This window comes from Populus trichocarpa, chromosome 9 (genome assembly GCF_000002775.5).
Source record: "Populus trichocarpa isolate Nisqually-1 chromosome 9, P.trichocarpa_v4.1, whole genome shotgun sequence".
Lineage (NCBI taxonomy): Eukaryota > Viridiplantae > Streptophyta > Magnoliopsida > Malpighiales > Salicaceae > Populus > Populus trichocarpa.
Genome location: NC_037293.2, coordinates 6,935,606 through 6,956,928, shown reverse-complemented (window position 1 = coordinate 6,956,928; position 21,323 = coordinate 6,935,606). Strand labels below are relative to the sequence as shown.

General features: G+C 34.1%; 2 protein-coding genes across 2 annotated transcripts; both read left to right on the top strand.

The window, feature by feature from the left end:
- The first annotated feature begins 4,854 nt into the window (after positions 1 to 4,854).
- Positions 4,855 to 7,126, top strand: LOC7475022 (uncharacterized). Its single transcript, XM_024608905.2, has one exon. It carries the CDS (start codon positions 5,477 to 5,479, stop codon positions 6,791 to 6,793), a length of 1,317 nt encoding a protein of 438 aa, XP_024464673.2. The 5' UTR covers positions 4,855 to 5,476; the 3' UTR covers positions 6,794 to 7,126.
- A 6,522-nt stretch (positions 7,127 to 13,648) lies between these two features.
- Positions 13,649 to 15,000, top strand: LOC7475023 (AT-hook motif nuclear-localized protein 28). Its single transcript, XM_002313223.4, has one exon. The coding sequence runs from the start codon at positions 13,801 to 13,803 to the stop codon at positions 14,710 to 14,712; it is 912 nt and encodes a 303-aa protein (XP_002313259.3). The 5' UTR covers positions 13,649 to 13,800; the 3' UTR covers positions 14,713 to 15,000.
- Positions 15,001 to 21,323: the final 6,323 nt, after the last annotated feature.

The following is a 21,323-nucleotide window of genomic DNA, read 5'->3' as shown; positions in this document are numbered from 1 at the left end:
AGAAAATGACCACTTTAGGAGTTGAATTTGGATGGGAAGTCAATAAACACAATGTAAGCCAAATTGACATCATCATTGGCATAAGGCTAAATAATGCAGATACGATGTGGCTAGCCTGGGGTTTGGATCCATAAGACAGGCCACAGATGGTTGGAACAAGAACAATGATAGGCATTATCCAGCTAAAAGGGCTAATTCACTGCCCTCACCTATAATATCACTAGTGATAGCTACAACCTTCAGCAATCGATGTAGAAGCTCCAAGTATGAAATCAGATTGTGTGACAGCAGTAGACTACCTCACATTACATGCCACACTAGCACTTCCTTCCATGTACAATGTTTCAAGATTGAATCATGTGTGGCAAGTTGGATATGAAGTCCAAGGAACAGAACCTAAGATGCACCCCGCAGCTCTCCAAAATGTTGATAGTACAGAAACAATAGACTTGAAGACTGGATGGGCTCAACATGTGGGAGAGCAGGAACGTCATCTAAGAACGGTAAGAAACTAAAACTAAAAATACTGATCCCAGATGGTACTAAATACATATTTATATAGCTAAATAATGTTACTTCTCCTGATCAGGTTCATGCTATCTTGAACCTTGTAGGGTGGGGAACATTCTTTCCTGCTGGTGTGATAATTGAGAGATATTTCAAATATCCGTTATCATTAAAAATCATTAGTATTGTGATCTTCATATCGGCTGCCAAATTATAGGCTACATCCTTGGCACAACTGGGTGGATCGTTGACCTATGGCTAGGACATGCTCCTAGATACTATTCCTTCAAAACCCACCGTCCTTTCGGCATACTGATATTTATTCCTCGTTCACAACATTGCAAGTAAGCCTCTCAGTTATTTAATTATATATGCATGAAGGTTCATGATTAAGCGCAATGCAACCGACATATGCAATTAATCATATATATTCAAAGAAAGCGCATGAAATGAACGAGTATAGGAAGTGCTCATCCATTTCAGAGAATCATCATTTGCAGTGATGGGTTATCGTTTTTGTGGAGCTCTGTATCTCTGAAGTCGATTAGTGTGATGAGAACCAAGAATCCCATATCTCAAGCAGAGTAGAGAGGGAAAACAATGCAAACGATTATTTTTTTCCTGAAAGTCGCGTGGCCATTATGCTTCTTCAGTCGAGCTATCTTCATCTTCAGCAGAGAAAAGTTCAAGAGCCTCAAGACTGGGCGGGGAACCTTAATGATGGGTCTGGTGAAGCCATTCTGTTGCGCCTTGAGCTACGTTAGGGCTAGTTGTTTGCAGTATGAGGCCCATTAAAAGCCCGAAATAATCAAAATTTGAAATCATCATGAAAGGGCCGTTGGGTTTGTAAATAACTAGTTTACTTCTTCTTCTTCTTCTTCTTCTTCAGTTTTACTTTTACAGTGATAGTATATTCCATCTATTTTTTGTGCATTGAGTTATGACTAAGTTTTAAAGAAGCTGATCATGGATGTATTCTTTTGAAAGAAAATGAATAAATTTGATTTTAAGCAAACATAGCATTTGTATAAAATATTTCCACAAGAATCAAGATCATGAATATATTTTCGAATATTTTGTGCCAAGTCTATTCACAATGATAAGCATTCATTAATCTATGCCTACTTGTATTGTAACAATTATTTTTTAATAATGGCAATAAGGGATTTTGTCTAGGAAGTATAATTGATAGCGAAATAAGAAGGGTTTGCATTCTTAATTCGAAGCCGGCACATCCATCCATTCACTCTGATAAAGTGGTTGGAACGGTAAAGTAATTGTTCTTTAAAATGTAAGAAAATCATTCTTTAGTACATTAAAACTATTCAAAAACATTAAAAATATTCAAAAACATTAAAAATAAATAATTTAAAATAAAAATAAATTATTTTTAGAAAAAACTCCCTGTCTCGAGACACTATCATCTCTTTTTTTTTTTTAATTATCGTAGGTGTCCGGGCCAGCTTACGCGCACCTCGACTAATCCCACGGGCCCTGAAGTTAACGACCATGTAAGCTTCCAGTGACCATCATATGAGCGACCACAGGGTTCGAACCTGAAATTTAAGAGGGAACAAACATCTTAGTCCCAAGCTTTTACCACTGGCCACCACCTAGATGCTTAGACACTATCATCTCTTACTTCCCTGGGAGGATGATTGAGCGAAAAAATTAGAGTCATCCATTATGTGCTTATTTATTATCGCACGACTTTTTAATCACTAAATAAGGCCCTACACCTGCCAGTGGATGAAAGCACATTTCCACCAACTCGCTCCATTTCAATTCCTTTGACAAGTGTCCTTTCTAAACAATAACTCGAGTGCCTCTTCAAACTCCATTTCGAGACGTTTACAGGGATAAACAAATAATTTATGTCCCCGACTTATGTTTTTTATAGAGGGAAATCTCTCCAGAAAACATATATTCCAAGACAGAGACAATAACGAACATGTTTCTGTTCCAAGAGTACCACCAATAACTGATGAAACAACTTCGTCGAAGAAAAGGAAAGAAAAAAGAAAGCTCGCATTTTTCAGGTAGAAATAAAAAGGATTTTCTCAAATCTTCGGAGAAATGAAAAACAACAATAAGACTGCGCAGTCAAATTAACGTCGCCCCAATTTTCTCATTTTCTAGGTTAAATTGCTGGTGGTAGTCAAAACATACTCCCGTGATTGCCAAGAAATAGCCAAGTTGAGGACTTCGTTTCAAGTTTGAATCCTGCACTAACTACCATCGAGAAAGATTGCAGCCTTGAGGTCATGTATCAGACTTTGTAACCGATCATGGCAATCTTCTTTTGGACGAACGAATTCATTATCAGAAAGTCGCTTTTTCTTTCTCCTTTTCGTGTTTTGGACAGTTTTGTCTATGAATTAGACTAATGTCTTAGGCATTGCTTATTTAGTTTTAAGTGTTCTCTTAATTATTGAGTGTGTACACACACATCTTATCCGTGGATCGGTGTATGTATGTAACTATGTTTATGAGTTAGATAAAATTTATGAAAAAGCTAGCTTGAACGCATTAAATATGCAGCATAACCAAAAAAAACCATAATTTTAAATTTAATTGTCAAATCAAGTTTAAATTTTATGGGACAATTCTATAGGCTTAATTCTGTCGAAGGGTTAACTTATTTTAAACAGTTAAGATTCGAAATTCTCTCAAATTAAACCTAGAAGATATTATTTTTGCTATTTTAATTATTTTTCTAGTTAATTTTGGATTTTAATTAATTTTCTATTTAACTTTGAATTCTTTTGATTTTAACTTTTATATAAATATTTGATGTGTTATTTTTTTATCAAATTATTAAATTTTAAACTTTTTAAAAAATATCAACATTCTCTACGTATTTATTTAAGATTGTAACTTTAAAGAATCCTAACTTTTATCCATGTTATTAATAAATTTAAGTATGCAATATCTATTCCTTTGTATTTACATAGTAAATTAATCATCATATATAAATAACTTCACTTTCATATATATGCCTGTCCATGGAGATAGATACTTGACTCCATCAACCAACCAAGTCGAAGAATTTATTTAAAATTAGTGGAGGAGCTAGAAATTTTTTTAAGGGGATGGATGAGTAGAATATCCTGAGATGAAAAAAATCTTTCATATAGGAGTATAAAATACGCAGGCCTAGTTCATAATTGCAAATCTTCGTCAGTTTTGAAACAATTTTGTTTTTTGTTTTTGAAAAAACTCATTAAATCTAAAAAACTGTTTTGAACTCTAGGACGTCCACCGGACCTCTTGGGCTCCGCCACAATGTAAGAGATTCGCAAATAATGAGTTCGAAAAGAGGTTTTAGGAGAAAATGAGCTTCGATTTAAAGTCATTTCCTCCAATTTCCTGAAAGCATTACAATTATAATATCTTTTACAAACCTAATTTCTTGAGTAATTAAGCTTCAGCCGATCTTATTATAAATCGGAGAAATCAACTCATGATTTATACAAGATAGTCAAGTACCCGGCTAAAGTGCTTGCCACCTGAATCCAATAAATACCAAGAGCTTTCATGTTAGATTTTAGTGCTATGGATGGAGACCTGGCGTGGAAAATCAGATCATCTATAGTTCCATTCAAACTTAATTAGGCAAGCTAGTATACACACACTAGAATTAGAGCAATCATATCATTTTAATGTTCAAGATTAGGATTGACCATGCATACATGGTGAATCAATGAAGCTTCCCCTCAGATGACTTTTACTCTACAAAATGGCATTCAAGCGAAGCAGTTGAAGGATTTGAATAGTTTGCTTGAAGTGCTTTATATATATTTGATTAGTTATCCTCGTACGCTTCCCCTTGATGCCAAGGAATTCTACAGGGGTAATTAATTTGTATGCGTCATATAGTTCATGAAATTTCTTATAGATGTTTTCACTAGCACCTTTTTTTATTTATGATTTTATCGGATTATGTTTTCCAACATAGATTCTATAACATAAATTCTTCTATACCTTGTTCTATATTTATTATATACTTTCTGCTATATTCTGCTCTATTTTTTTTTATTTAATATATTATTCTGCGTTTTACTGAACCATTTGCTACGTTTTCTACATCATGGTGGTATGGGATCATGGAGACAATTTCTTCCCATAAAGCCATGAACGAAATAGGGGAGGACAGAAGGGATTATTTTGTCTTAAAGCTTAGGAGAGCATCTGTAGAGGGAGATAGGTGACGAGAGTAATAATGAAGAGTGGGGCCAAAAGGTGGGACCTCCAATTACATCAGCTGAGCAAAATAAGTCCACTGGAAGTGGAAGCTGCAATGTCAAGCAAAGCAAAGCCTTCAAAAATCTCAATCCCTCACCCACCACTTGCTATAGAAAAAGAATAGAAGAAGTGGCATGTAAAAACAAGCCACAACATCAGCAGCAGCAGCAGCAGCAACATCATCACCATCTTTTTTTGATTTTCTCTTTTGATTCTTACCTACTACCACACCTACCTCTTCAACTTGCACAAAGAAAGCTCTTTTATTCCACTGTGAGTCTCTCTCTCTCTCTCTGCCTGTCTCCTCTTTCTTTTCTTTGATCTCCAGTCTTTTCCTTGAATTCATGGATCGATGCTGCCAACACAAGCCAGAAGCCAGAAAGGATATAGAAACTAGAGAGAAAGGCTTCCAGTGCATTATAAGCAATCAATTAACTCTCTGAAACCTCGTTGTTTTGCTCTGTTCTGTTCTATTTTCTTCCCCTTCAAAACATTCTTCCTATTACCAAATCCATTCACTAATCTTCTAAAACTACTTGAAAGAGTTCAGTGATACTCGTATAGGAACAAGACCTTATCACTGATGCATAGATTGTTCTTTGTGTCAGCCCTGTTTTTGTTCTGTTCTCTCATATATAGGAGCTTTCTCGCCAAACCTGAACCAAATAGGATATAGTCTTGAAACTCCCGTGAAGCATCACATTGAAGAATTAACTTTCTTTTGATGGATTCTTTCAATGAATCAACTGGGTTCAGGTACAATCCAAATTCAAACACGATGGTCGATGCAGATGGCGATTCTGAGTTCTCCGGGATTCTTGAAATCTATGTTCATCATGCCAGGAATATTCACAACATATGTATCTATGATAACCAAGATGTTTATGCAAAATTCTCTCTAACTTATAATCCCGATGAAACCCTTTCAACTAGAATTATCAATGGAGGCGGAAAAAACCCAGAATTCAATGAAAACTTCATGATGAAACTCACTCAACTTGATGCAGTCCTCAAATGTGAAATTTGGATGCTTAGTAGAGTTAGAAACTACATGGAGGATCAGCTTCTAGGATTTGCTTTGGTCCCTATTTCACAAGTTTCTGGCAAAGGAAAGGTGACTCAAGATTACAGCCTCTCCTCCACTGACCTCTTTCACTCTCCAGCTGGCACTGTCCAATTGTCTCTTTCCTTAAACACATCTTTGCCTGTTAAGCCCTCAGCAACAGCTGCCAACTCGTCAATATCATCAGAGGTTGTGCTTCTTGATAGAAAGATATCGGAGGTTATTTTGGAGCCAGTTGAGTATTCGAGAATTGAATTTCCTGATATCAATGTTGTTAGAGAGAATCAGCAAATGGTCTCAGAGTATTTTGATGGCATGGGTTCCAGGCCTGGCTCTTTTCTTTACCTTGGTGCCTCTCCACAACCTGCTGTTCATGACTATGAAATGACAACAAATTCCTCCGAGGAAAATCATGGAGGTTCAGGTTCTCCTAATGGCAGCACCCAAAACTCCAGTTTCTTGAGCTCTACGACAACAAGCCTGAGCGATGACAGAAATTCCTCCGATTCAGTTGAGAGAAAGATTCGTTTAGGTGGTCAATCATCAAACTCTCTTAACGTTTTGATCACCACAGAGGCTAATCATAACTCCTGCGCTTGCCCTGACACTCCAACTTCAAAGAAGGGAAATGAAGTCCGAGATGAAAAGGAATCAAATTTTACAAGCAAGGAGGAGGAGACCAATAAGGAAGGAAACATGAGTTCTATTAAATTTGGTCAAGTATTTTCAGCTCCACTAGGAAACATCAATCTTGAGGCCGAGCAGTCTGCAATGCAGCAGCAAATAGTAGACATGTACATGAGGAGCATGCAACAATTCACAGAATCTTTGGCCAAGATGAAGCTACCTATGGATCTTGACAAACCGGAACCTGAGGACCGCGGTGACGTGATTCAAAGTCACAGAAATGAACTAGAGCTTGAGAAGAAGAAAAAGGACGGAGGTCGAGTGTTTTATGGTAGCCGGGCATTCTTCTAGTCAATAATCCTTGCTGCTGCGCATGTTACCTAGCTTTGTTCCATCGGGAAATGGAGTTTAATTTATCGGCTACTTCAGTGGTATTTATGACTCAAATCAATAACCTTAGTGTTGTTTAGCTTCTCTTTTTTATCACTACAATTTCTTCTAATATGTCACATGTTTCAAATTATGCAAGAATAAATGTATCCGTATTGAAGAATTGCCAAAGACTTGTATGTTGTAGAAGGGGATCTTGAATCCTCTGTAGCATCTGTACTATTTGCAGCTTGAGAACACAGAATTTTATTTGTAAGATTACATATATAGAAAGTGGTATGATATTTTGGGCAATGCCAGCCTTGCCTGATGTGTTTCAAGTCATTAAATATTTGTGTATCTTAGATAAGAACGATTGTGGCTCCATGACAAGCAGGCCTGTGCATCAATCTGCTTGTCCCTGCTCGCTGCTATTCAGTTCTTCTTTATACATCTAGTATGTGATAAGGTTAATTTTGATGGTTTTTTTCATTTCTCAGCTTCTCATCAACAACAAGTATGAGCTTTTGCATGTTTTAATTTAAGTTTTGAATTTTAAATACTGTTAAAAGAAAACTCTTTTGGAGTTTCTTCGACCTGCAGGAGATAAATTTAGAAAGGAGACTATTTTGTTGCCCCGCGCTATAATGTAGGAAAGAGCAATTTTTTTCCTCAAAGTAAAAAAAAAGTGAGAGCATTGTTAATTTTTTTTTACCATTAAAAAAATTAAATTTTATTTTTTAAAATTGAGCATTAATTTAAATCAAAACTTATTATTAAAATCATGAGAAATTTATATAAATTCAACCAAAACAAAATATCAAACTTAATTTAAAATCAACTTAATATTAAAGAATCAAATTGAAAAAAAAAATAAGAGAAAAAAAAAAAAAACATTGTGGGTAGATTTTGCAATCAACATTTGATTGTGTTTCCTCCCAAGTTGCATTTTTATTATTTTTTTAATATTTTTTTCATTTCACATTATCTCACGTATTCATGATTTTAAATATTATTTTATGATTTATGAACATAAAATTTTGTTAAAACAAATTATAATTGTTGCTAAAAACAAAAAATAAGGATTAAATTTGACATAAAAAGACATCAAAAACGTTAGGTGTAGAAACCAAGGAGATGAGACAGAAAAAAAAATAGAAAAAAAATTAAAAAGTTGTTGAAGCCACACCGGAGGTAATTTGTCTTCATGCGCCACCGGGTAAAAAGCCCTCGTCATGATGACTCCATTGGTCAAATTTGTGGTCGTGTTTAGAGCTTATGACCATTGTATGCGTCGTCAAAGTTCTGCGACCTTTTTAAGTTATTGGCGCGCATTTTACATGCAACAATTTAATCCAGTTCCTAATTTGAAAAAAAAAAAGTTGGATATTTGTTTTAGTTTAAAATCTAGTCCTTGAAGTTTTAGTTATTTTAAATCCATAACATTGAATTTTATTGTGCCTAATGAAATATTAATTGAGCATGATAATTTTTTCTCAATATCTTGAGAGCCTTTATCATCTCAAATGTAACAAATCATCAAGTTCACATTGTAAAATAATTAAATCAAAATAAACAAAAAAGTTTAAGGGTAAAATTATATATAAAAAAAAGCAAGAGTGAAAAAATGGTAATCAAGCATTAACACCATAATTTTTTCTCAACATTTTGAGAACCTCATAACAAAATTTGAGATGTTTCACTATTCATATTCACATGAGCTTTTTTTTTATTATTATTATGTGGGTTTTGTTTTTCTTCTATTATCAAACACAAATCAAATTAATATTTTTAGTTGGTAGATGAGAATTTATAAAAGATTAAGTCAATTATTTTTATTAAAATAATATTTTTTAATTTGATCGGTCAAGATTGACCACTAGGTCATTAACATTTTTAAATCTCAACTTGTAAAAGATGATAATTAAAGTGACATCAATTTTTTATATAAACCATTTGTATTAGAGTTCTATTTATTATGTATACGTCGCAATTTGTCTTAATCCAGTTGTTGGGCGGTATAAAGAAATTTAAATGGCCCCTTTTCTTATATTAGCAAAAACAAAATGATTATAAATGTGTTAAAAACAATGTTTACATCATTACCATTTATCTAAAGCTTCTACTGCAATTTAAGCTCGTAAACTCTTCAAACTTCAAAGAGACTCGTACGTACGTATTCTGGATATAATGTACAGATGGAACCTGTACGAATTCTGCCATTGCAAGACAAGCTTCTTCTTCTTCTTCTTCTTCCTGGATTTCATACAAAGAAGGAGTATAGGCATGGAAACACTCCGTCCTCCATAAGGGTAGTTTCCTGAAACTCATACTTGACTATATTGGCTAAGCAATGAGTCGTAATTCTACTGTGTTTCTCTCCTGCTACAGATAAATTCCTGAGAATTGGATGCTAAAAGTAGACTATCCTCGCAACAAAGACAGATAATCATCATCCGGCCTGCACTTTTATAAGAGATTGACAACCTGAATGAAGCATTATGTATAGGAGATTGGCCTGCCTCCTTAATTTGCTGAGAGGAGACACCATACAATACTGTAGCTCTAGTTTTTTTTTAGTGCAAATCAGGGCGTAATGCTCTATAGAATTAAATTAAATGTGTTAATACGAAAGCAAATATAAACCATAGGGGTTCACTAATAATTGAACAATAGTGAATAATTGAATTAAATTAAGCTCTAGTTTCTTCAATAGTTGTAAGTCACCTACAATAATTTGTCCCCAATGATTGAAGAATAACATCTGTTCCGCAGCTAAAGCGTTGTTTCTTGATCGCAATAAGAGAATTTTTATAGGAAATAAATTGAAAAAATAAATTTAACTCATAAATTTAATTTAATTATGACTCGAATTATAAGATTAAAATAAATATATATATATATATAAAGTAAATTAAAATAAATTATAAATATAATTTTTAATCAATATATTATTGAATGATAATTTTTTTAAAGAAATTAATCTAAACAAAAATATACAATAAAACAACTCAAATCAATCTGATTAACTCATTAAACTTGCATTACGAATCATTAAAATTAAAATAATTATATATAAAAAAAAATCATTGCAATATTAAAAGCGTCATCATTTTAGTTTTTTTTTAATTAATATATCTTGCTTAATGGTCACGTATTTCTAGCACTCATCAATGCTAGTACGTAATCCTTAGAAGCATCTCAGGATCACCGGCAGTTTTTATTAATAATCAAAGTGATTAGAAATTTGACTTTCTCTTTAAACTTTTTATTTTTATTTTTTATGTGGAGGTCTAACGTGGTATATAATTGTTTTATAGCACTTAACCTTTCTTCTTCTTTTTTAATAAAATGCAATTAACTCTGTTCTTTCATATGACCTCTGCATGCCCCTTTATTTTCCATATATACCAGACTCAATAACCCTAACAAGAACCCTAATAATAACAGTAAGAAGAAGAAGAAGAAGAAGAAGAAGATTTGAGGATACCCTCATGTTATAAGCTGGAATGATTTGCTGGATTCATGCATGCAAGTAGATGATGGAGATATTTTTGAAGTATATATCACTTTGTGCGTGGAGAATGCAAGATATAATTCCCAGCAGGTCATGATCAAGGGTTGAAAAGCATCACGATATTTGTTAAAGCCACAAAATTTCTTGGTGGATACCATTGTAATGGTGGGGCAGATTAGACCATTTTTCCACACATTGTGCATATTATTCTTCAAAATAAACATACAAGCCACGTTTAAAAAGGGTCCTATAAGACTTGGAAATAGTAGGAATCCAAGGTGCCACTTGTATATTCCACTGTGATATATATATATATATATATAGTCATCTTACTCTGAATGCTGGAAAGTGTTTTTATTTATTTAATTAATTAATAATCTGCACCTAACTCTTAATTACAACCCTTGGCCATCAAGCTTCCTACCCCTCATGATTAGAGAGGTGATTAATTCTAAACATGCTTCACCATTCTTTTGGTTTTTTACTATTGCTATTAACCAGCGATAATCCTAAAAAAATTATGTTTTTAATTACGACGAGAATTTTATTGCTTTCATGAGCAGATTTGGAAATCCACTTTTTCAATCAACAGTGTTCACAAAATCTAAAGTAAAACAGTATTACTATTTAGAAGTATGCTAAAAGTTTTTTTCAAAATAATTTTTGCTCAAAAATATATTAAAATAATATTTTTTTATTTTTTAAAAAATTATTCTTAGCATAAACACATTAAAAAATAAATAAATTTTCATCCATATCTATTTAAGCCACAATTCCATATTGGGCTCAGTAGCAGAAAAAGTAGAGAAACAATAGTTTCGTTCTCTGTAGCGGCATGGTACTGGTGTCTCGGATTCCCAGCTTGGCTTTTAGGCTAGATCTCAAGGCTTGATTCGTGGCCCTGGAGAGTTAGTGATCAGCCCATCTAACCATTTTTTTAACTAATTTTATTTAATTACAAGAATATCAATAATTTAAAAATTATGTCGTTAAGATAGCATCCAAGCATGAAAACAAAAAAGACTTAACTTCAGGGCCCGTGAAATTAGTTAAGGTGCGCGCAAACTGACCCGGACACCCACGTTAAACTAAAAAAAAAAAAAAAACTTAACTATAGGAATTCCCAAAGGACCTAAGAATATCGTAATACCTATGTAAATAAACCAAACCTCACAAAAGAGGATGGATGCGTATACTAACTGAGAAATTAAAATTGTTTGATTTGCATATTTAAAATTTAAAATATCGGTGTCATCTTTAATTATGAGTAATTTAAATTATTCGCTTTCGTAATTTTACATCTAAACCTTTAAAATAAGGCAACCCATTGATATCTGTATCAAGTCATCACTCTTTCTAAGCCATAAAAAGAGACACATAGAGGATACGATTGTATCAAATATAATTCCTAGCACTATAAAGTTTTCTTTGTATCTATTTCTTTTATAAATAAACTCAAATAAAAACCAATAAAATATTATTAATTATTGCTTGAACATTTGTCCATCATTAATCCTATTTTATAGTGGTGGTAAAAATAAAATTATATATATATATATATATATATAAAACACTAACTATCATCACTCCAAAGAGTAATGCTAAATGTTGCAAATTCGATGCCCGAATAAATGTGTTGAGTTTTGCAGAACATTGGATCGTAGAATTCACTCGTATAATTCATAAAATGAAATTCAAAGGAGTTTCATTAATCCAGTAATCCAGAATAGTATATAAAATTTATAAAGGGAGCCAAATTGTTTTTAAAAAATTCGTAAAAAACCTGCGCTCGTATCCAATTTACTTAATTGATATATTTTTTTAATTGATATATATTTATTCAAGGGTAAAACATCAAATACTGTATAATATTTAAATCTTTATCCTTTTAAAATATTGTTTGGTATTGTGATAAAACAGTTGTTTTTTGTAGTATTTTTTGTTTAGAAATACATTAAAATAATTTATTTTTTATTTTTTAAAATTTATTTTTTTAACATTAGCATATCAAAATAATAATAATAAAAAACCTCAAAAAATTAAAACAAAAATAATAATTAAAAAAAAACATGGTACAATCACGAAGAGAAACAGTCTCTAAATATTTACAAATATCAACTTCACATGTTTTAACTAGTGGGTTTGGAAACATTTTGATGGTTATTTGGTTTAATTGTGATCAAGACCCGGACAATGAATCTAATTAATTAATTGTTAAAAAAAAAAAAAAAAAGAAGAAGCAGAAGACGAAAAATAATGGAAAGAGAATGAAAACAAGGAAAATGTAAATGTATAGTGTTTTATCTCTATCTGGTAAATACGAAGAGACAATGAATTCTTGTCTCTTATCAGTAAAATATGAACTGGAAGTTGCCACCTAATATTCCGATCACTAGGAACCCTAACTGGTCTCAAATATCGGGTACGGAGACTGATTGTGTAAAGGAAAGGTATTAGCACCCCAACTACGCCCTACCTAAGGTAAGCTGCATTGTTTTATTGTCTGATAAAATCTAAGGTTTTGGTTGCATTTTCTAATTGTTGGTCCGTCTAAAGGGTCAAGAAAAACTCTCCTTAATAAGAAAGTTCCTATCTTAATGGGATAACATAACCGTTCTACCGTCCAAAAAAAAATTAAATATCCGGAATACGTATTACGTGTAATGTCGTACCTCGGATACTAAGAGACAAACAAAATAAAATTTTTGTTGTTTTTGAAATTTTGACCAATGTTTTCTTGACTTTAATAAACTGGTTATTAAAACCAAAATGCATGCTAAAACATTGTTTTTTGGTGTATGAAAAACACAATATGATTTTTTTAGCTTTGAGACACTTGACCGTGTGCACAAAAACATTTTTTTTTTTTTGTATTTTGGAAGTTTGGATGAAAATCGGGTATTTTAATAATGAAAAATAAACATGAATTTTGATATTTGTTTTTGAAGAGAAAAAAATATAAATTAAAGAATAACCCAAAAATAGGTTATGACAAGGTCTTTATAATTTGAAACCCGTCCATAACCCCGGTTCTCAAATAAACATGTTAGGTTGTGCCAGGTTGCATAACCATGCCTTATACCACACGGAAAAACAAGTGAGATTGGCTTCCACACCATGACCCCGTTGTTTAAAACCCAAATCGGTCCGCCGGGTCAACTTGGACCCGGCTGACTTAAGAGACTACAAATTCTGGTCTTGTATTGTTGCCTGGACTGGCCCCACTATAAAACGACACACCACATTTTAGAAAGCTTTCACCCCTCTCATGTCTTCTCCTATCCAGGTGCACTGCATTTTTCCCTCTCTAAAAAAGTGTCCCTACCTACCTTCCTTTGTATCCCTACAAAATTTGCGGGGTCCCACAACTCAAGACCCTGCTGACTATAAAGACAACATTGAAGAAACAGTGTTTTCCTGACTCCGTCCATTTCCCTATCTCTCTCATCCTCAACAAAATTCTCCCCATGAAATGGCAGATCACTTTGGAGGCGCAATCTCTCTCTCTCGAGAACTTTCCCACACCTCTGATGACTCCTCCTCCGATCATAGCCCAAGAAGTGTCCCTACACTCTCCGCCACTCCTGTAACTGCAGACTCTCCATCAAGACTTGGTCGACCCCACAACAATACCTCTCCTGATGATCACATCCACCACAACAACATCCAATCAGTTCAGATCCAGAGAAAGCCAAGAGGCAGACCTCCGGGCTCAAAAAACAGGCCTAAACCACCCATTATCATCACCAAAGACTGTGAATCCTCCATGAAACCAGCCATCCTCGAGATCTCCGCTGGTTCTGATGTAATCGAAACCATCGTCAACTTTGCTCGTAGAAACCATGCGGGCATAAGTGTTATAAGTGCAACCGGGTCTGTTGCTAATGTTACTCTTCGCCACCCAGTTTCTCATACTCCTTCTCTATCTCTACATGGACCGTTTAACTTGCTTGCATTGTTTGGCTCTGTTGTTGGTTCTCTCGCAACAAACAAAGCATCATGCGCTTCTTCTCCTCCTGGTTCTGCAGTGCATTCTTGTTCTTCTTTTGGGATATCTCTTGCAGGGGCACAAGGGCAGGTTTTTGGAGGGATAGTGGCTGGAAAGGTGATAGCTGCAACGCAAGTTGTGGTGGTGGCAGCTACTTTCTTGAACCCTACGTTTCACAGGCTACCAGGTGAGAATGATGAGGCTGACCAAGAGACTAAACCTAGTGTTGGTGGTGGTGGCGGCGGTGGTGGCGGTGGTCCTGCAAGCGAGTCTTGCGTTAGTACTGGCATGTCCATGGCTGTTTATGGTGTGGCTAATCCAACTCCAGTCAATTGCCAGATGTCTCCTCCTGAAATTATGCACTGGCCGGGTCCTCCCTCGCGCCCATCTTATTAGGAGAAATAAAATGTTCACTTTTCTTGGGCAAGGATTTAGGTGCAAAATCGAGTTAGATGACTTGCAGTTTGTGGTAATTAGTTTTACAAAATTGTCTGGGTGATGTTTAAGAAAGTGAAATTTAGTTCGAGAATTTTATTGTTACAAATTCAACTAAATTGATTTGTCTTTCTCTGGATGTCTAGCTTTCGTTCTAGTTCTTGGATTTTTGTTGTCTGGTGCTTGTTGCTAATTTTAGACTATTCCTTCTTAATTCTAATATTTATGAAGCTTCTATATGGACACGAACCCTTTCTTTTCCTTGGTTTAGTTTTGTTGCTCCATCAATGGCGGATATATGCTCTTATATTTCTCTAAAAGTTAATCTGGTTCACAAGTATGTAAATTTCTTTGTAATCCTGAAGAGGAGGGGTGGCATTTGCATGCAGGTGGTGCAGAACCCTCAATGGTTTAGGCTACTGTTACTATGTTGTTTTTTGCAGCCAATGACCTGATGCCAACGTCAGATCTTTGGGAATTCAATGCCAGGGGTCCTTAAACCCCATGGGAAAGGTCCGAGTTTTCACCTTCTCCCAAGCAATTAAAGCTCACATGCAGATATGCCTGAATGGAAGCAAGAAACTCTATCCAAAGCTGTCAACTAGTGCTGTAAGCTATAGCCTAGCTAGATAACTAGACTGTATTTCTATTATCATATCTGGTAGCTTTCCTTACCGAGTCATCTTTTCTTTTTTGTCATGGTCAACAACCCATTTGATCCATCTTCGTTTTCACATGACAACTGGTTTTCATTACAACTGGTTAGGGCTTATGAAACCATAGCCTAACATGAATGTACTTAAAAGTGCATGAGTACAAAATATATTGTACTTATTCGAGGCTTCTTATCTGAGAATGTCTAAGTTCAAAAAAAAAAAAAAAATTCTCAATATTTGGTTCGTGTACCTTTTGTCGTATGCATATTAAATAATACTATTCTGATTCTGAAGCGCATCGTACTTGATAGCGCTAAGGTGCGTGTAATTTGTTTGCCAATATTATATAGTATTTGGCATAAACTTTTTTGATATCTCACACGATATAATTAACGAACAGATATCATATAATATCTCCTGCTGTTAGCTAGCTAGATACATTCCACCCTACCTGTACCAAGCACTCGTACATTCGTCTTCCATGGTGGTCTGTAGTAGGCTTTGCTTGTTTTTTAGCTGCTATGTGTTTCTCTAGTCCATGAACCATTTTCTTCGTATTATAAGGGAATCTCTAATACAAGAGCTAAAAGTAAAGCTAAAAAAAACTTAACTTTCATCCCTCATTTTTTATAGCTCAAGCATACGGTAGGAATGACAAGCTATGACATTGGTTCAGAAACATAGCATGAAGATAGTGAGTCCAAATTCCAGTCAAAATACACAGGTACATACATTGCTTTCAGACGTGACAATCACTGCACCCCCCCCCCCCCCCCCCCCCCCCATGTTAGTCCTCCATGGAGAGAAAGAGAGAGGTAACTTTTTTTTTTTTGTACTCGGTTAAAATGATGAAAGTTACTCAGTACCATGGTGAAAACATGGGTCAAGGTGACTGCAAGGACTGAGAGGGTTTAGGCCAAGTGGGTGCACGCGGGGTCAGTAATGCAGTGAGCAAGTCTGAGGTTTGTACACTTTGTCAATCTCTTATTGGCCAAGTATTTTCACGAGCTATGTAATTGTTAGAAAGGAGGGTAAAAAGCTGGTCTCAATTGGGAGTATTTCTTTCCACCTAGTCTAACATTTAAACAACCATGCCGGGATTGCTATTTTTGTGCCAGGATTTGCTTTCAAAAGGGGTTGAATCTGCAAATATGAAAGGCTTTTTCATGTGTTGGGAATTGGAACTTGGTTCCAGTGTGGTGAGCTGTATGCATATAAAGTGGGTCTTGTTCTTGTTGCTTCAACTACGTCCAAGAGTAAAGTTTAGGTTAGGGCTTAGAGGGCCGTTGTTTGGCTAACGTTCTCCAATGCAAAGGCTGGTTAAGTTTGTACTTCCAAATTGAATACGGAAAGTGTGGGATTGACAGATAGAGGAGAGTTCTTTGTCCGTTGGTTCTCTTTCGGTCCCCAGTGCATATCCTACGGTTCATTGCAATCTTCTGCTGAATTTCCTTCTCAATTGTCGATTGCTATCGTACTGCACTATGCAGTCATTAATTACTATAAGCATAGTTACGATACCTCCTGGACTTCGACCGATTTGATTTAGATCCTTGTTCTTTCAGACATTGAATTTACACCCCTTGAACTCTTAATTTGTTAAATTAGATGCTTTTTAACACATTACGAGAGAGTTGTCTTAGTCGGTTCATGATCATGTATTCCGATTTCTATTCCTTCTTGCGTACTTGATTTTGATGCATGTTTTGTCCAAATCTCAAACAGATTATTAATATAACAGCTCGAAAGTGCTTGCCATAAATTCTAAATTTGGTAGCTTTTCAAAATGATTACGCGGAGAAGATGCTAAGAATTAAAGAAAAAGAATTCAGCTGTGCTTGCTGAAGTTCTGAAATGAGAATCAGATGTGCATCTAGTCAATAGATCCTATCTTGACAGATTCTCGACAGTTGATCTCCAAACAGCAAGAGGTTCATGTGTGCTACACTTTACGCAAATACAATCGTCGTATGGACTAGTTAGCTAAACTTGCCCATACTGCGTGTCGCAGGGACAAATTTTTCTCTCAAAATGCCAGATTATATACAGCAGTCTAGTCTCACTGCACAAAGCCTTTTCTCACCCTTTTTCTAGCTGGTGTTTAGCTACAATTATGTGTTTTTGCTCATACAAAAAGGTTTTCCCACACTTTAACTCATTGTAATTAAGCAGAATTAACATGAACAACAAGATAGAATAGTGCACGACATGTACAGTAAAATTTGCAACCTTTATTATTATCTCAACAAATTACAAGGCAAAACTATCATATTAGTATGAAAAAAGGATTGTCACTTTCCTGCCGAATTCATTGCTGTCAATGCAAGGCTGCCACTGTACATTGCTACAAAATTCTAGACAACGTGCATTCATAGACGCGTCCTCCCGCCTAGGCCTCTAACACTTTGCCATTGAGATGTCATTATTATTAACCTTATTTTGTATGATGATACGGTTGAAGTTACTATTCCTCATGGACTCGATGCAATCCTCTTCCTGGACTTAGATCCCCTTCATAATAATAATAATAGAGAAAGAATTGAGAGAAAGCTTTATTAAGGAATATAAGTTCAAAGTCTGAAAATTTGAGATGAGTTTCTTACTATTCAGTAGTCTTTGTATACACTTCCATAGATTCCTCGTTTTTTATTGAGAGCTTTATTGACGAGAAGAGATTTTCTGGAAAAACATTATATTACAATATGGATTTACGAAATTGTAAATAAATTTATGAAAAAATAATTAGAATATGTGTTAGTGCTGATTAAATTTTCAATATAAGAGTACTAATATTACAAGGAATTAATATAATTATTCTAAAAAAAAGAAATATAATTAATTCCTGTATTTTTTTTAATTCAATACCTCTTGATTTGAATACGAAAGTAACTAAAGATGAAGTGTTAGTAAAAAGTTTCAGAGATGTTAACTAAAATATTGTGTTTAATTATTTATAAGCAGGATCGAGCATCATTCCAAATTGTAATAATTTGGAATACAGCATGAATAATATATGTGACCTGATCTGGTTGATTATATAAAAGAAATAATGTCGAAAGCTTTGAATTGATGAAAGAGTTCATGCAACTAATTCATGGATACTTGGATAGCTTAATTCTTCTTCATAAACGACGGCTTGCGTGTAAATATGTATATTAAATATTTTGACAAAATATTTGTAAACAATCGATCAAATTGTAGTTATTTTTATGATGAAGTAAGTAATCCTAATTCAAGCACAGGACACTGTTTTTCAATGTTTTTTTTTTTTTTTACGCGGCCATTGGAAAAAATATTCAGATATACTGTGGAGTTTGAAGAGTTTTTTCCTAGACTAGCTTAGTATAAAAGATATTTTCTAAACAAGTATAGTTAAAAAATAATTCTCAAATTAGCTTAATAGTTGATACATGCATAGTATACGTCATGTGCATGCTCAAAATATTTAATTACACATCTATTACATATGTATATCAATTATGGCGTTAATTTGTGAAATATTTTTAAATGTTGTGGAAAGAACTTGGAGTGTGAGCTAATTCGATCACTGGACGCGCTAGGGATTTTCTTTTATGTCAGTTTTGACTTCACAATCAAGTTTGACATTTCCATGGAATTTAATTTTTTTTATTAATGTAGGTGTCCAGGCTAACTTGCGTATACCTCGACTAATTTCACGGGCCCTAAAATTAACGACTATGTAAACCTCCAGTGACCATCATATTAGCAATCACAAGACTCGAACCTGAGACCACAGGGGAGCAAACCTCTTAGTTCCTAAATTTTATCACTGAACCACCTACTAGATGATTATCCAACTTCTTTTCATCGGCCATGACATGGACATGGTTACTAGTGAAGTGGTGAAATTTTAAGACATGAATGATGTTTTCATGATTCAGCTTGTATGGTATTTTGTGTGGTAGTTTTTTTTTAAAGAAAATTATTTTTGACATTAATAACATTAAATAGATCGAAAAACATCAAAAAAATAATTTGAACTAAAATTTTTTAATATTATTTTTAATAGCATTTTTGCATTGCAAAAATAAACGGTGTTCAATTATGTCTTAAGTTGTAGTGATTGAACTTGAATCTAAATTTTTGTTCTTTCAATGTTTCTTACAACATAAGTTTTTTTTGTACAAACAAGAAACCCTTAAACATTTAAATTAGTAAATGTAAGAGGATAAAATAATATATAAAAATAGATATAATTTAAGAAGTACGGAAAATAATGTTGCGGTTATGTGTTATAAATGACTTATACTTATGACTTAGCTTAAATGTTTTACCTTGATAACTATAGATATTTACAAATATTGATCACATTAATTTACTTTATAAGTGTTGAAAATAATGTTACGTATACCCCGTGACGTATACCCCGTGACGTGTAGAGTTACATGTATCTTGTAGTGAGTGAAGTGGTGATATTTAGCTAGTGATGAATGAAAAAAATAAATATTATTGATAAAGAGATTAATGCTTCCAAGTAATATTTTTAATATATATATATATATATATATATATATATATATATATATATATATATATATATATATATATATATATAAAAGGAATTTATGAGCCCGGAGGTGCGCAAGTGGGTGGTGTTCATGGGCATGCACAAAGAATTCATGTGTGTGTGTGTGGTGGAGGTAGGCAATTCACTGCATGACTTCTTGGAATTAAAATAAAAAATATAGAGAGGTGTTTTACCAAAGCAGGGATAGGAAAAGGCAAGAGACCAGTCCGATTGGAGTGATCCTATCAAAAAATGGATAAAATCCTGTCCGTTCAGGCGAAGTCCAAACCGGCAGGAATTCTAACCAAAAACGGACAAAAATTCTGTCCGTGAATGAATGAGTTTTTTTTTTTAAAAAAAATTGTGTGCTCATTTACCCTGTCCTCTCATGGTATTGGTACAACGCCTTAATTTAATCTCAAATCAATGATCCTATGAATTTGCGAGTTTAAATCTTAATATGTGTAAGTATTGATTAAAATATATATTTTAGAATACATCATACTAATATGGAAATATGATATTAATTATTATCTATACATATATTTTATGTTAACTAACCAGAGCACACTTGTTATCGTCAAATTAAGAAAAAGGGAATTCAAAAATGCTATTTATAGAAAAAATAACGAGAAAGTTGATAAGTTATTTGACTGGTGAAATTTTCCAAATTGACTATGTGATTGGATAAAACGCAATTACTTGTAGTGTACTGTTGTTGTTGAATCACCAGGATTTTAGCTAGAATCTTTATTTGTTCTGCAGCAAACTATAGTGATGGCAGACTGATGGGCCTTCTATGTGCTACAGGAGAATTGGATTCGTAAAGATACAAAAAAAAAAAACGTGTCTCTCTCCGGATTAAAAAAAAATATAGAAATAAAACATTTAATGTTCAATAAAAAATAGTGGGTGAAGAGAGCTGCTTCTCAGCTTATGACCTCACGAGTCTAATCACTAGCATTCGATTCAATTCGATTTTTTCCCCCCCTGCATTTCTAACGAGATCATGTGATGTGTTGAGCCTGACTGAAGGTTGACCTTAATTTCATGTGATACATTGCTTGCTGCTGATGATTTGTCAAATTAAATAAATTTTGGGCAGAGTGGTGTACTTTTCTAAACTAAAATACAGATCCTGAGTAATTGAATGAGATTCCATTGTATACTCCTTCCTAGCTTGGGTTCGTGTAACCCCAGATTCCCAACATTTTGGATCGCTGATCATGACTGGATTCGGTCGCACATCAGAACATCCGATCTATGCCTAAGACACGGTGGAAGTTCCGAGGAGTGGGTGCATATATATTTATATACAAAATGCATATGCGGGTGTGTGTGTAATAAGATCTTAACAAAGCAAAGCTTGTTGAACCGAACAAAGCGAA